At 41.3% G+C, this 17,295-nt stretch overlaps 1 protein-coding gene across 1 annotated transcript in view; it reads left to right on the forward strand.

The window, feature by feature from the left end:
* The window catches only part of ATP8B1 (ATPase phospholipid transporting 8B1), a 127,557-nt gene that overhangs the window by 78,396 nt on the left and 31,866 nt on the right, over window positions 1–17,295 (forward strand). Inside the window, exons 3-12 of the mRNA XM_077135377.1 lie at window positions 2,955–3,052; window positions 3,971–4,084; window positions 5,963–6,061; window positions 6,179–6,240; window positions 10,350–10,422; window positions 10,526–10,596; window positions 12,154–12,236; window positions 12,330–12,488; window positions 12,646–12,734; window positions 15,513–15,703. Coding sequence (XP_076991492.1) covers window positions 2,955–3,052; window positions 3,971–4,084; window positions 5,963–6,061; window positions 6,179–6,240; window positions 10,350–10,422; window positions 10,526–10,596; window positions 12,154–12,236; window positions 12,330–12,488; window positions 12,646–12,734; window positions 15,513–15,703 — 1,039 coding nt within the window. The remainder of the gene's footprint in view (window positions 1–2,954; window positions 3,053–3,970; window positions 4,085–5,962; window positions 6,062–6,178; window positions 6,241–10,349; window positions 10,423–10,525; window positions 10,597–12,153; window positions 12,237–12,329; window positions 12,489–12,645; window positions 12,735–15,512; window positions 15,704–17,295) is intronic.

Raw genomic sequence — 17,295 nt, forward strand, 5'->3', positions numbered from 1 at the left:
AAAATACCAGCCCTAAACAAAAGGAATCCAGGACTCCTCACAAATCTAGGACCAGCTAAATCAGCTCTGCAAGGAAAAGACCCAACAGGATTGGCTCTTTCTTGAGGAACTTCATAACCAGCCTGGCTACAAAAACAGTGGTCCACTGGGAGACTGAGAGGTGGGTGCTGTGTCCAAGGCCATGGAGGGCTCAACATTGGGTTATAGTGGTGATAGCAGAGAGTGTCCAGGGGCTGAGATGATGGTGCTGTCATATCCAAAGCCACGGGAGCACCAACCTTGGATTCCCATTAAATAGGAACCAGAGTAAGAAGCAGAGTGGGCCAAGGCTCAGGAAAGTATCTTTGAGAGGCCTTCCAGTTTTCCTTCCTGCAGCTTAAATAAAGAAACTATCTTGGGATGAAATGCTTTCTTCTGTTGGATTCCAGTACCCACCTATTATGGACACTGTGCTGCAGCCTGGGTCTCCAGTCAAGGGGAGCCCCACCTTACAGCCATGCCCCACAGAGCCCCTATGAGGATTCTGCCTCGTTTCAGCTCCCTCCTGGTTTTCATTCCTCAAGCTGTGGCTACAATCACTCCATCTCTGTCTCTCTCTCCTCTTCCCCCAAGTACCCTTGAGTGAATGTAGATTGGACTTAAATCCCCTCAGGATGTATGCAGAAGAGGGAGCAGGGATGCAACATTATGGGCAACCCGCGGAGGAAATTCTATCATTTAGACATAGCAATTCCACTCCTAGGTATACTCCTGAAGAAAATCTTACTTACGTGTTCCAGGAGACAACTATGAGAGTGTTCACAGCAAAACACCAGGAACAGTCCAAATGTTCATCACCTGAAGAACTGATAAATTGTGATGAATACATACAAAAGGATACTGTGGAACAGTGAAAGTAAATAGCAGTTAGTCACCTTAGTGTAGATGCAGTGCACATTTGTTAAACCTGTACAAAAAACAGGGGGATGTGGCCTCTTTCTCTCTAAGCCCAACTCTGCAAGTGAAATCATTGCACTCCCTCTGCATGGGACATGACATCCAGGAGTGAAAGTTTTCCTGGCAGCATGGGAGATGACTCCGGCCCTAGCACCATCAGATCAACAATTCCATCCTGACCAAAATGGGGGAAAGAATTGTAAAAGAAAAAAAGAATCAGTGGATGAGAGTTCAAATAGAGTCGAGAGGCTACTCTGGAGGTTACTTTTATGCAAGCTTCAGTTAGATGTTGCTACTATCACAACTTGCCAACCCCCAACCAATACCATTGCTGCCAATCCTAAAGAACACCTAGGGTTATATAAGATTCTACAGAGGTTCCATGCACTAGGGTAACTTTCCAGAAACCTACACCCTCCAGATGGGTTCCTAGACCAGATAAGCCCTAAAGTTCAGAGGGGCCAGCCTTTCCAGAACATCAACTGATTTCTTCCCCCTATTCCATATTATTGTAGAATGGGCATAGTCCAAATACCTTATATTCCAATAAATGAGTATGAGTGCTGAATCATTATATTTCTTTTAGTATCCAATAATTTAAAGCTGCTAGAAATAAAAACTTAACATTGTAGAATTGTAACCCATATCAAACTCTGAATCTGTTCTGCAACTAAGTGTTGCCATGTGCTTTGAAATTTATTGCTTTTTTGTATATATGTTATTTTTCACAAAAGAAGAAAAAGTCGATTGTGATGATAAATGCACAGCTATATGATGATATTGTGAACCACTAATTGTACACTTTGGGTGATTATATGGTATGTGAATATATAATACATATCAATTAAAAATAATAATCATCAGAAAGCAAACAAACAAGGGGATGATAAACACAGAAGTTAAGAGTGAGATTGTCAGTAGGGTGGGGAAGAAGGAGATATGATCAGGGCAGTGCACAATTGACCTATTAAATCAGGAAACCTGTCCTTGACTGTGGGAAAGCTCCCCCCAGGGAGAATCTATTTGGAAAGTGTTGGGGGAGGGCTGGTAGGGAGAAATGTTTTATGTGACACCCGTTGGGCAGTGTTTTAGTTTCCTTAGCTGCTCAGACAAATACCATGCAATGGATTGGTTTAGGCAATAGGAATTTGTTAGCTCGCGGTTTTGAGGCTGCGAAAGTTCAAATCAAGGCGTCTTCAAGGCGATGCTTTCTTCCCGAAGTCTGTGGCTCTCTGGGGCTGTCTGCTGGGCATCCTTGGCCCTGGGCTCCTCTGCCACGTGGCAATGCTCATGGCAGCCTCTCCTGGTCTCTCCCTTCTCTTCGGGGTTCTGTTAAATTTCTGCTTCTTGCTTCCATAGCAGTCTCTGTCTCTCTCTTAATTTCATTCCACTTATAAAGGACTCCAGTAAGAGGATTAACATCCATCCTGTCTGAGCTGGGCCAGACCTTCACTGAAATGCCGTCATCAGAATGTCCTCCTCACAGAGGGCTCACACCCACAGGGATGGATTAAGTTTAAGGACATGCTTTTCTGGGGAGCACACAGCCCCAACCACCACAGGTGGGAACCGATTCCCCAGCCGCAGAGAAGTGGAGGACTTCCTAATGCTACCTGGAATTTAGATATGATAATTGAGTGAACTGGTGAATGTGGTGTGAAGTACATGAGATGAATTTAGACAACAGATTTTGGCAATCCAAGTAAAACAGTGCACAATGCTGGTTCATGGTCAGGACTCTGAAGTGTTGAATTACTCTGTGATGCCTTTTTTCTTTGATTGTCATTCTGTAAATATCTTCTACATTATAAATTTTGCAAACCAAGTAAATGAATTTGAAAAAAAATAACTTAGCTCTTCATTTAGCTGTGAATTTCTGAGGCTCTAGAATTTTTATTCCATGTTTATATGAGTATCAATTTTTCTTTTAGAGTTCTTATGTTCTATAAACAATTGGTCAAGTTCCAGCACAGGCTAATATTCAACTTCTTGGACTTTTTTTCCTCTTTCTTTTGTAGATTGTACGTGGCAAGTCAAAGCAAATGATAGAAGCTTCCACGAACAACCTCATTTTATGAATACAAAGTTCTTATGTATCAAGGAAAGCAAATATGCGGTAAGGTGATTTTAAATTCTAAAATGATCTGTATTAGAAGCTAACTTTTTCCCCAGCATCTAGTATCCTCACTAGCTTCATGCTAAACCTGCCTTCTAGGTAACCACTAACCTAGGGACCATTAACAATCATTGTTAATTGTGTAGAATGTCATTTTTATCCTTCATTTAAATCTAACCACACTGAGGGTGGGTAGGTAGGCCTTGAACCAAAAAAATTATGTAGATTGAAAATTTTCCTAAATGCAAAGCTCTCTTAAAGTGTCTTATGAAAGAATATGCAATATTGTAACAAAAGCCTTAAGTTTGAAAATAACGGGATTTCTAAAGTTATCTTAGTTACCTCCCCTTTGTCTGTCTGTGATGGATTTTGAAACTTTGAAGATATGTTTTCACTTCAAAAATGCTTATTACCTTTAGAATATGATAAAGAGCTCCTCTTAAGTTTGGCTTCATGTTTCAATTAGTCCTGGGAAAGGTGTTTTTTGCTCTTTCTTACACAGTAGCTCCAGATTCCTTATGAAAAGAGAGTGGTCCTTTCCCTGCTTTGCGCAAGTCCAGCCTGGTCGCCCTTCAGCGTGCACAGAGCGGGACTGAGCCTGCCCATGTTGAGATAACTTTGCCCCATTTTCTAAGAGACTCTAATGAGTCAAGGGATCTGACAGCAGGATCCACGTGGTCTGGTTTGCCACAGAGACATTTGGGGTGAAATGTCTGTATCTTGTTACTCTTTCTGACAGAAGCTTCCAGGTAGTCATTTGAAGTTTAGTTCGAAATTAAGAGCTTATAGGAGACATGTTTCTAACAGACAAATGATGTCCCTGTGTCACTGAGGAATGGGGCTTTGTGATTTTTGCAGATGTCTCTACATTTTTATAACTGTGTGGCATCATTTAAAGTGACTTTTTTTTCCCAACAGAATAATGCCATCAAAACATACAAGTATAATGCATTTACCTTTCTACCACTGAATTTGTTTGAGCAGTTTAAGAGAGCAGCCAATTTCTATTTCATGGTCCTTCTTATCTTACAGGTAATGACCTTTGATATCTTAATTCTGTTTTGAATTATGGTGACTGAATAATGTTTAAATTGTGGATGCATATAATATGAATAGTCTTGAAAATTTTTTATATTAACATCATGGTCCTATAGGTAAGGGACCAACACCTCAAATCAGCTCAATAAATATTAAATGGGCAAAGAAAAGGAAACAAATGGAAATATTCTAATTTTATATATAGTTTTAAAATTCTGTTTCATACCGATGTGAATGGTTTTCCTGAAGTGAATAAAATTAAAATCTTCACTTTGGAAAATTATTTGTACCTTAAATTTAAATTTTTTGGCTCTTCCCCTTATTTTTATATTTGGATGCTTAATTTCCCAAAGGATATAACTAAGACTTAAAATATTTTGGTCATAAATCTCAAATTGTTTTTGTGAACTGGTTTTACATTGGAAAAGGCCTACTTTTTGTCTGAAATACTTTCCTTAATTGTGACAAGTGATTCACATATCTGAAGAGCATTAATTTTATTCTCCACAATAGGTCACCATCTGTTTAGCAACTGTTGCTGTCACCAAGGGGACTCTGTATTCTTTTGTTAACACTCAGAAAGTCAAGCTTTAACCCCTGATATGCAGGTTAAAGCCAGAATATCTACTTTTTTATCAGCTCTTTTATGTTGAGCACTGGATTTGGAAAACAGTTCCATCTGCTGGGATTCACCCACTAAAGTTTAATGAAAATGGTAGACTGAACATCTGGGTGGGGATGGGGTCATGAAGTGGAGAGGAGAGAAGCAGGAAGGACACGAGAGCGAAATGGAAGCTCAACAGATTTAGTAGAATATAAAATCTTGCTGACTTGATAAGCAGGTATTCAAGGGAGATGTTTTAAACAGACTTGTGTAGAGACATACGCTACATTTTATCAGATGCTCCTGCCTGGTAAGCGGGCTACTTTCCCCTTACTTCTTTCAAGTGGGGAAGAGAGGATTTCCCCTTAGGTGCCGTATCATGGGAAATGGCCTTCCTGTTCCCCAACCATACCCTAATCATCCTCTCTCAAGGTGCAGCAGTCCCCATTTGGGTAGACTGGGAATGTACAGCCCTTTCTGTGCATTATTGCTTTGCTCGGTTCTTGTACTCTCTGAGTAAGCACCCTTTTGGAGAGAAGAACTGAGGCCCAGCAAGGTGAATTGGGTTGCTCAGAGTCATACAGCCCATAAGTGGAGAACTGCGATCCAGGAGCTTGACTTCAAAGCCTGTCATTTTAACCACCATATTAAATGGCCTGATGAGCGATAGAATGGCTGCCAGAGATCTTTGTAAAACTTGATTCCCAAACATCCAGCTAAACTTGGAGGAAGAAGGGGCTTCCTGCCAGACCAGCCCCTTTAGCCGCCGGAGCAATAGCAGTGACCACGAAGGAAGCATTTTCTTCCAGTGCCCCAAATGGTGCACCACACAGCTACAGGCTCTCGGAGGCAGCTGCCACCAATTGCCATCTTTGCCACACCATGGAACCTCAGAGGCACCAGTGCCTACTGCATACATCCCTAAAAGTTAAAGGACTATTTCTCTCACCCCTACCCACTGTGATAATTATGATTTTCACAAAAAATGCTGAGATGTTCCCTGAGGGATCCTGTTACAAAGCCTCGCTGGTGTCCAGTGAAGGTCACAGTGAGAAAGTTCAGAAGCTGCCCTCCTCTAGGCTCTGTTCCAGTAAGCTGGAGAGAGCTACCTGCGGGAGGCTAGCTGGATGCTCAGACAGCTCTCCCTACCTGCCTTGAGGATGTAGACTTGTGTTGTGTTGGAGATTGGATTTAGAATTAGCAATCATTTACCTGTAAGTTAGATGTGCCTCCATGTACATATTTATATGTCTTTTATCTTTTTTAAGACAATTCCTCAAATCACTACCCTGGCATGGTACACCACCCTTTTGCCTTTGCTTTTGGTGCTGGGCATCACTGCAATCAAAGACCTGGTAGACGACGTGGTAAGGGTTTTGTAATTCAACCTTCCTTTTCATGGTTTTGAGCTTGTTTCAGTTTGGCATTTATACCTTACAATTTGAAGTTGTGCGAGTAATGTTTTCCCCATCTCCCTCTTAAAGGCTCGCCATAAGATGGATAATGAAATAAACAACAGAACATGTGACGTCATCAAGGATGGCAGGTACTGTGTCTTCTTTAACACCAGCCCCGTTAAGGACAGAACGTGGAGTCTGTCTCTGGGCGGTTGCCTGACACGTGTGTTCACACCACCCCTTCCGCCCCCCGTGTGCTGCTCTAGCGCACCTCCACACCTTTCCCAGACAGCCAGACTGATTTCGCCTTCACTGTTCTTCAGAGCATTTTCTTTTTGTCTTTCTTATTATAATCAGAATTGTATTAGAATTATGTATGGAGGTCGCTCATCTTCTCTCCTGGGACCCTAAGCTTCTCAAACATCCCATCCTGGTAGTATGTTTTTTGTGTGTCCGCCAGAGAGTCCAACACTCAGAAAGTGCTCAGTAGATGCTTGTTAAATTCACGGAGTGAACTGTGACCCAAGTACCAGGTCAGCCATCAGTAATGAGTTGTTTTTTTGAGAAAAAGCCTCGAGGCAGAACTTCAATTCCTAGTGTTAAAAATGGCTTCTACAGCACTGTCAACACTGAGGAAAATAGCCTGATTTACAGTCTTATTTAACCATGTTTATTTTGAATGTAGACTGTGCCAACCCATAAATGTGTTTTTGCAATTTATTTATTTATTTATTTATTTATTTTTGCATGGGCAGGCTCCGGGAATCGAACCCGGGTCTCCAGCATGGCAGGCGAGAACTCTGCCACTGAGCCACCATTACACCACTGCATAAATGGGTTTTGACAGCTTTTTTCCCTTACAAACAAAGGGATCATGTTCCAAAAGTTACCCTTCAATTCACTTAGAAGTAATGTTGTGAGTGGTAGGGAGAGCCGAGCTGTACCCCGAGTCGGTTAGCTTGCAGCGTGGCTGAAATGTGCTGAGAAATAGCCTTTAACTGGGGCTAGGGGAACATCTCTGGTAGGCTGTGGCCCGGCACCCCCCATGGGTGGAGGGGGGCAGCCTGTGTGGAGTCTTGGGCACCCCGGTCCAGTAGCAGGAGTCTTGTTGGGGGACACCTGTGCATGACAGCATTGCACAAAAGCTCCAAAAGAACTGCGACAAGAAAGTGCCAATTTGTTCATTTGTAACTTGAGACCCGCTTGCAAATTCCTAATTTACCATTTCAGGTTTTCAAATGTGAAGTAACTATAATTTCATGTATTGAAAGATAAGCCAAGTTAAAAAAAAAAAAGTCCTTGTTCTAAATTATAGTAAAATTGGCAAAACTGTTGCATAAGTATTTATTTTAAATGTGCTTCAAATCTCCAGGTTTCTTTTACCCATAAATGAATGGGAGGAAAAACATAGTAATTGGATCTCTATCTCCAACAAATTTTAAGTTTATCTGTTGTATTAAGTTCATAATGTCTGTTAGGTGTATCTTTTCTATACATGAAAAATTTTAAGACCAAGTACTTTATTTTAAAACATTTTACAAAGTTGATTTGTTAGAAATTTAAATAGGTAATTCCATGAAATTTAATACTGAAGACAGTCATCTTTTTATTTTAGTTTATATTTATCAACATCTTTATTAAATTTACTCTAAAAGCGATACATACTCATTAAAAGGATAATGTAAACAATAGGAAAAAAAAAAAAAGAAAGGATGAAAGTTCCCACTTTTACCCCATATTCCCAAACTCACTCTCCAAAGATAACACTAACAGACTAATTTATAGTCTTCCAAAGTTTTTTCTGTATGCACAAATATTTGTTTTTACATATTAAAAAATGAAATCATGATGTGCATACTGTTCTGTCCTCACTTGTTTGACCTGAAAAGGCATCATGGTTAATGCCTACCCAAAGGCAATGAATTTTGACTTGCATTTTGATCGAAGTATCTCTCCCCTATCTTTTCCTATCCAGCAAAATATCCCTCTTCCAAGAAGCCTGATGTAATAGTCATCAGGAGGAAGTGTGTATAAAAAGCAAGGAATCCTACCCTAAAGCACCTTGTTTTTGCCTGGAGGCATCCAGGTGCCCTGGGTTGTAACAGCATCCCTCCTCGATGAGCGAGTCTACAAGACATTGCCAGGACCTGCTGCATTGGGGACGAGCAAGCTTTGCAGGGCAGAATATTACAAACTATCAGCAGTCTACACCCCAGTCCAGGCCCTAAGCAGGCATGTCCAGTGAAGTCAGGCTTTCTTTAAATCCCAAGGATCAGAGCATCGGTAGGTTCTTGCAGAACCCTGGGTGGCGAATAAACATTGCCCAAGAGTGAAGGGGAGAAGCCATAGGCTCTGGGAAGGTCCTTATTCAGATCATTTTGTTGTAACTAGAGGGAACTTGGAGGAGAGACTGGCTCTAAAAGAACTCTGTGAGGTCTCGTGGGGACCACATGGGTTTCTGTCCTGGGATCAGCACTGAGCAAGTGACGGTTAACCAGGAGGGAGTTGAAGGGGAGAAGGAAAGTGGGGGGCATGAACAAGAGCAAAGGAGGTGGCATGTCTCCCTGACACACCATGGAGTGCCCAGCGATTCATCCTTCATTACGCTGGTGGAGGGTGGAAAGATCCCCGGGATGGGACAGGCTAGGAGGGTGCTTCATACCTCTTTTGAATAAATAAGCAGAGTGTTACTGAACGGTTCTATGATCTCAAAACTCCATGACATTGACAAAGGAAATCATGAGATGACATTGCCCCACTCATGTCTGTTAGGATCTTGGCAGGAGACAGAATCAACTGGAACTTTAGAATGAAGGGACTGTAAGGCAGGGACAGTGCACAGAGGTGTAGGCAGGTGAGGCCGCCCACACAGGACGCCGCAGCACTCAGAAGCTAGCAGCAGCAGGAAGCCCTTACAACCCGCAGGGCATTACAGCCTGCAAGGGCACGGGAAAGAGTGGAAGGAAGAATATCATGAGTCCTGAAGAAAAGGCTGGCAGGAAACCGGCTCGTGGATAGGTGCAAGGTACAGCCAGAAATGCAGCCCCAAGAGCGGAGAGAGTGGAAGGACATTGCACCTTCTTCTCTGGCCTTCCATCCTCCTGCCAGTGCTTCCCTTGAGCCAAATCTGACCGGACTCAGCTGGGATCTCCAGATGGAGATGCAGTCCCAGGGCAAGCCTCTCAGAGAGCGGGCAACAGATAGAGGAAGGGGGCCAGTGGATCTGGGGAGGGGCACGCAGCTCCCCTTGCCTGTTAGCGTGATGACCATTAAGTGTGCCTTGTAAATGGGAAAGCTCCATTTTCCTAAAGTGCTGGTATTCTTGTCAACAGCCAAGTGGGCCCACCATCTCTTCATTCTCTAGAGAATAATACGATTCTCATGACTTCCTAATGTGGTTACATCATTACATGGCTGATTTTTAGTAAACTTTTTCTCTGTTGTTTACATGTTTTCCAGAATCTTTGGCTTCCAAAGAGAATAATTCTAAATCCTTTGCTAGCGTTTTAGTTTTATGGCTGCTTAAGCAAATACCGTGAAATGGGTCGGGTTCAATAAAGGGAATTTATTTGCTCATTTTGAACCTAAAAGAAAGTCCAAATCAAGGCATCATTAAGGCGATGCTTTCTCCCCAAACACAGGGGTGTTCTGGGGCTGGCTGCCAGCCAACCTTGGTCCTTAGTTTGTCACATGCGTGGCAAGGCACATGATACCTCTTCTGGCTCTCCCTTCTCTTCCAGTTTCTATTGATTTCAGTTTCTGGCTGCTCTCTTTGTGGCTTTCTCTCTTTGTTTGAATTTCATTCTGCTTATAAAGGATTCCAGTAATAGGTTTTAAGGCCCATTCTGATTGGGCCAGGTCACACTTTAACTGAAGAACCCTAATTGAAAATTCCCACCTACAATGGGTTCACACACGCAGGAATGGATTAGATTTAAGGACATGTTTTTCTGGGGGTATATACAGCTTCAAATTACTACAGCCAATATATATGTTACTAGAATAAAAATTTTAAAAAAACATAAGACTTTATAATACAAACAGTGAACTCTATTAACAGACTATAGTTGATAGCACAGTTTTTAAAATGTTCTTTCATCAGTTGTAACAAATGTACCACACTAATGCAAGGTGTTGATACTAGGGTGGTTTATAGGAACTCTGTAGTTTATGCATGGTTTTTCTGTAAACCTAAACTTATCTGAGAAAAAAAGAAAAGAAAAAGAAATAATAAGCCATTGTTATTTTTAATGCTTAGGTTCAAAAGTGCCAAGTGGAAAGAAATTCAAGTCGGAGATGTTGTTCGTCTGAAAAAAAATGATTTTATTCCAGTAAGTAAACAGCTGTCCTCCTCTCATCCCTTGCTTTCCTGCCTGCCTGGGGCTTGGCCTTGCCTTGGGGCTCTGCGTCATTGGTCTGTTTTGTTTTGAACAGGCTGACATTCTGCTGCTGTCCAGCTCGGAACCTAACAGCCTGTGCTACGTGGAAACGGCGGAGCTGGATGGGTAAGCTTGGCCCCGTAAAGCTGAGACCTTTAAAGGCCTGTTCCTCGCTGCACTGTGATCTCTGCAATCTGGACAAGAAGCCCTGAGTCCTGGGCTTGCCTCGGCTACTTGCTGGCCATCTGACGGTATTCCTTGTAGACCGATGTCTTTTTTGTTTCCATCTGTAAAGTGGAGCTCTCGAAACCTGCCTTTCTCCACTTTTCGGGAAATGTAAAAGGATCAAATGGAAGGATGAATGCCTGAGTCCTTGGAAACTGCTGAGCAGTGTCTGGACAAACAAAAATGACTTAATATTATCATGTTTCAGAACAAAGAACAGATTTTTTTTTAAACCTTCGTCAATAGGCAATATTGAACTCCTTTCCCTGGTTTTGGTTATTGTACTACCACTTGTTTCTTGTACCACCACTTGGTTCTTGTTACCCCCAGAATAAAGTTCTGGGTGGACCAGTTTTCAAGCATTTTATTGAGTGTTTACTGAGTCAGAGACTCTTCCTGAGTCTTAGCTTATTTAATCATCTCAACAACCTTCTGAGACGAGCAGTATTATTACTTCTACTTTACAGATGAGGAAACTGAGACATAGGGAAGGGGACTCACCCAGCAGGCAGCAGAGCTGGGAGATGCTCTCCTGGCTGCCTCTCAAGGGCAGCGTCTGTATTTGTGGCTCGAACAGTAAGTCCAGTCCCTCACCCCCTAGGTATGCATCACCTCCTCTTAACTGTGAGAGTTGACATTATGTTGATAAAAACTAGGTCTCTTTGCTCTCTAAACAGCAGTCGATTGTTCCATCTTAAATGTAAAATGGCTGCTGTTCTCACAAGAGAAAGAGATTCTGAAGCTTCACAGAAATATAAAATCCTAACGTGCCCTGTCAGAATTGAGAGGGAGAATTCAGAACCACACTGTGTGTGAACTCAGGAGTCAGTGTGTACGAAGCCTTTAAAAGGACCGTCTGGGGCAGGCAGCACTGGGCTGCAGAGCCTGTATCCCCAGCCCGCCCCTACCTGGCACACACGTTCACCTGCCCTCACCCTGGACAAAGGGCTACCCCTACTTTCTGGACAAAATTATCTTTCAAAAACATGTGATCTAGTTATTCATTCTGGAAAATAATAAGTTGACAGAGTCTAAATGGAATTCTTAGAACCAATATGTTCTTATAAAAACTTCTTAGTTTGAATAAACATTAAAAATGGTGTTTTTAAATGGCCGTTGGGGAGTGTAGGCTGGTAGTAAGGAGTTAATGAGAAGGAGGTAGGGAAGCCTGTGGATGCCTCTGTCTCAATTGGTTTGGCTCACAACAACAAACAGCAAAAGAGGACCATCTTTTCCCAGCTCAGGAATTTTTCTCTGGTTCAGGAACCACCTCATCCAAAGCCAGAGTGCTAAGATAAACAGAGAGCTTAAATAGAAATAGAAATGGAAAAAAGCCATCATTTTTTAGCTTTCACTTCCAGATATGCCTAATCTTCCTTTGTGCAATTTTCTTCATATTCCCTTTCTAACTCCAAAATATTTTTCATTTACTAATTTTATTTTCCCCCCTCCCTTTAGAGAAACCAATTTAAAGTTCAAAATGGCACTTGAAATAACAGACCAATATCTCCAAAGAGAGAGTGCACTGGCAACCTTTGATGGTTTGTACAAAACACCTTTTATTTTGTTTTAAATTTTTGTTGCTTCATCTTTCAAGTGTGATTAATTATGCAAATCATATCTTTTTTTAAAAGGTTTTATTGAATGTGAAGAACCCAATAACCGACTCGATAAGTTTACAGGAACACTATTTTGGAGAAACTCGAGCTTTCCCCTGGATGCTGATAAAATTTTGTTACGTGGCTGTGTAATTAGGAACACTGATATCTGCCATGGATTGGTCATTTTTGCAGGTATATTCAGAGTTTCTTGGGGGAATTGACCTGAAATGAGCTTTAAAGATTAAAGTTTCTATGCTCTCTCCATTGAAACCAAAGAAAAAAAATTTTATTGACCTGCTTGTGAATTGATTTCTCTAATTGTTGATTGCATTGAATTTTCCGTTTTTAGGTGCTGACACTAAAATAATGAAGAATAGTGGCAAAACCAGATTTAAAAGAACTAAAATTGATTACTTGATGAACTACATGGTGTACACGGTATTTATCTTCCATATTGGTTGATGAGAAGCTAGACTGCAGCTTTTGCTCTCATTTTGTTTTATGATTTTTTAATGCAAAGAAATCTCACCTTCTTTTTAGGCCAAATGGAAAAATGCTTGGGAGCACAAAGCTGTGATGGGGGTGAGAGTGGGGGTGGGGGGAGATTCCCTCAATTTTCTCAGAAATGCCACACCTCTAAGAGAAGCATTTCTTAGAAAGGGAAATTTCAATTGTAGGGTTCTCTGTGTGGTTAGGTATTTTGGTGATTGGGGTGACCAGTTGGAAAATCAAGAAACCATAGGGAATGTAGTGAGCTGGCTTCGGACCTCAGTGATTGGTTGATTTTACTACTGTTAGTTTCTCACAGAGGTAATTCTCTTAAAAGCAAACTTAAAAACAAAACAAAACATATGCCTTATAAGTCTGAGTATAAGGCAACCCTAATATAAGGTGTGTCATGGGTCCCCAAGACCACTCCCAGGCCCGATGATTCACCAGGAGGCCTCACAGGACAGAGCATATAGTCATGCTCACAGCTATGATTTATTACAGTGAAAAGATACAAAGAAAAATCAGCAAAGGCACATTGGGGCAAAGTCCAGAGGAAACCAGACTCAAGCTTCCGAGAGGTCTCGCTCAGCGGGGTCGCACAAGATATGCTTCAGGTCTCCAGCAATGAGTTGGGACTGCACAAAGGGAGATGATGTGTACCAGGGAAGTCCTTAGAAACTCAGTGCCCAGGGTTTTTATGGGGGCATAGTCACAGAGGCACCCTCTGCCTGGTATGTGCTAAAATCCCAGTTGACCAGAAGGAGAGCTGGTGGTCACCGTAAACCACATTGTTTATACAGTTTAGAAACAACAAGCCATTCTTATCAGGGTATGGTGCGAAACTTCCTGAAATCTTAAGTTCCCAGATGTCAGCTGAAGACCTTCTAAAGAGAACAGAGTTAGAACTGCCATGTTAACACTTTTCTGCATATAGGTGACCCTTCTAAATTAAGGAGAGATGAGAATTATATCTTTATAAGTGTTTATTTCAACTTGAATATATAAACTTTTATGGACATGGAGGAAAATTCAAATGTCTTTATAATACTTTATATGCCTATTTAGAATCTAGAAAAGTACTATATTAGTTTAAGAAACAATTATCATTTCTCTGCTCTCACATGTCATGAAAAATTTATTTGAAATTTTCCGGCATCTTAGGTGTCATTGTCCTAATTTTGACTAGAGCACATTAAGAATCTTTGTCCAGACATTTAATTCTGCCCCTGGGAAATTTTATTTTTACACACAAATATCTAAATACTGTTTGGGCAATTGACTTTTTTATTCAGCTCATAAATATATATAGTCATGATTTCTATAACTTAATCTTGACTACTGCTTCTTAAGTATGGTGTTTACAAATGACGCACCAGTTGCAATATTATACTTTCAGGAATAATAACCCAAATCTGGGTAAAATTTCCTTGCTTTCCTTTTTTAAAAAAATCATTTCTATCAAGCATTTCCTATAAACATCCCAAATCAGCATTGTTTGAAGTTGTTTCCGAGTAAGGTATCCTCCCCAAAAGTTTACTTTATTGTTCAAAGTAAGAGTAATTGAGAGAATGCTCTATAATGTAAGTCTTTATAAATAAGGATTTCAATATAAGATACCACCTTCTCTTTTGAAAGATAATCTTGGGACCATAACGTCACCTTTTGTGTGAGACATCAGATCAATCAATCATAGAAATCAAAGATACTCTCTTTTTCGCATGGGCAGGCACCAGGAATTGAACCTGGGTCTCCAGCATGGCAGGCAAGAACTCTGCCTGCTGAGCCACCATGGCCCACCCTGTATTTATTTATTTATTTATTTATTTTAAAATTTTTTATTTTTTACTTTTTGGATGCATGGTCCGGGAATCAAACCCAGGTCTCCCACATGAAAGGCAGGAATCTACCCTGTATTTATTTATTTTTCTCCCCCAAAATAACTTTTTATTTATAGATTACACACATGTATTACTGCCATTCTGGGCCTCATGTGTTATTAGCAAGCCAGCTTTCTTATTCATTAGACAATAAATATCTATTAGGAAAAGTGATTTTGTCTTACCACATTAAGAGTTGCAGAATTTCGCAAATATAAATACAAGAATACCCAGTTAAATTAAAATTTATACATTCTAATAAATGATGGATAATTTCTAGTTTAGTCAGCTTAGGTATTAAAAAAACCTCTTTGTTGTTTATCTGAAATTCAGATTTAACTAGAAGTCCTGTATTTTACCTGGCAATTTTATCCCAGCTCACAAGCTGCTGTAGAAACACTCTGGGAAATCTCTCCCTAGGAAATCAAGACAGCTGCCTACGCCTCCAAATTTACATTCTCAGACTCAAATTTCCTGGCTTCCAGCCTGAGATTTTTCTCCCTTCCCCCAAGGCAGTAGATAAGGTTTCAGGACCTTAGACCCTACTCCTATTTACATTGTAATCTCCCTGGGTCTAGATCCAATGTTCTCTATTTATTTATTTATTTATTTATTTTTGCATGCGCAGGCACCGGGAATCGAACCCGGGTCTCCGGCATGGCAGGCGAGAACTCTGTCTGCTGAGCCACCGTGGCCCACCCACCGTATTTATTTTTAAGGCATAGTTTTTGAAACTTCTAAAGATCATAAACCTATAAAATGCTGAGTCAAGTTGATGAGCATCTATGAAATGCATGGAGTTGGAAACCTATCTTTGGGATACATTTTAGCATTTTATGTCTTCTAGATCTTTGTTCTTCTCATCCTGCTTTCTTCCGGTCTTGCCATTGGCCATGCGTACTGGGAAGCACAAGTTGGCAATTATTCTTGGTACCTCTATGACGGAGAAGACTACACACCCTCCTACCGGGGGTTCCTGAATTTCTGGGGCTACATCATTGTCCTTAACACCATGGTGCCCATCTCCCTCTATGTCAGGTAGGGGGGCCCTTCTTTGGCTTTTGCTTTAGGGGAGGCAGGTAGTACAGTGTCCCAGTTCAGTGCCTTTGCTTCTAGCACTAATTGTCTCAAAGGTCATAAGGAACAAGGAAGAAGATAACTTTCATTTCAGAAAGCAAGTACTATAAAGAAAGGAAATGAACGTTTGAGTGTCTCCTCCGTACCAGGCACAGCATCTGTATCTCGTTCCCCTTACTGATAACGCTATTGAAGGTCAGAGACCCATGCTGCTTCCATAGTCATTGGGTTGCTAAGATTCTTTCTTGGGTGGGGCTCCAAAGCTTATGCTTCAGAAGAGTCTGGGAGGTGAAGGCTTCCAACATCATGGAAAAACTTAACTCTTTTTCTCTGCAGGAACTTTCCTGACTTCTTCTCTGTATCTTTCTTGTTACCATCAGCTGTACCCATTGCTTGTAAAACTCCCTGGGCTTCCTGGCCAGGATCTCCTCATGGGAATGAAGCCCTCCCTGCCCCCGTTCAACCTCTCAAAATGTCCTGCTTCTCATCTGAACACACATACACACACACACACCCCATAGCAATGAAGTCAGTGTCAAGTCTGTGAGAAACAGTAATTGCCTTGTTCGGTGATCTATCTTTCTTTTTCCTGTTTCTTTAACATCATAGTTCCCTGCCACTGGTCAACTGCAATTTAGACCTCTGGGGAAGAATTGTGCCTTCGATTTATACTCAGCAGCTGGAGTCTTTTCTTAGTTTCAATAAATAGTAGTCTAGAGGCTTAGGAGACCACATGCATGCCTTTAATTGGAAGCATTTATTTTATTTTAATTTTATTACATATGCATTTGTGTACAAGCAATTGTGTATAATTGTTATTCTTTTGACATGAATTAAAGCTCTGGGGCAGCTGTTTGTAGCTACTTTCAGAATAACTGAGACAAGCATTACCTTTTTTAAGGGAACTGTTACTACAGATTATTTTGTCTGAAACTATATGTTATAATATAAAATGTGTACATAGGTTTGGGTTTAAAATAAAATTGTCACATGACTAACATGGGTCTTTTAAAAGCATAAACCAGATCAGGTCACTCCAGATAGTGCCACTGCTTTGTCCCTCCACACTGTAACAGTTTTCCATCATGTTCCAAATAAACTCACCCACACCACACTGGTGCTCTGTCCTTGCCTGCCCCTCTGACCCCACCTCCTGCTGTTCCACCCACTTCCCTAAGCTTCAGCCACTCTACAGACTCCTCAGTAGTGCCAGTGCCAGCCACAGGGCCTTTGTGTCTGCTTTTATCTCTGTCTGGAACATTTCTCCCTAGATATCTGCATGGTCACACTTTCTTTTCCTTCCAGGCTGTGCTCAAATATCACTCTATCAGGGTGGCCTTTCCTGACCCACCCTATCTTACATGTCACTTCCCTTCCTTGTAGGTCTCCTCCCCTCCCCTCCTTCTTACCCTGCTTTGCTTTTCTTCAGCAAACTTTCATCACCTGCTCTGGATATATTCTCTTCCCTACTAGAAGGTTACCTCCATAAGAGCAGGGATTTTTGTCTGTTTTGTGTCCCCAGCATGTAGAACAGTGTCTGGTATATAGTTGGT

Source organism: Tamandua tetradactyla, chromosome 18 (assembly GCF_023851605.1).
Source record: "Tamandua tetradactyla isolate mTamTet1 chromosome 18, mTamTet1.pri, whole genome shotgun sequence".
NCBI classification, from domain to species: Eukaryota; Metazoa; Chordata; class Mammalia; order Pilosa; family Myrmecophagidae; genus Tamandua; species Tamandua tetradactyla.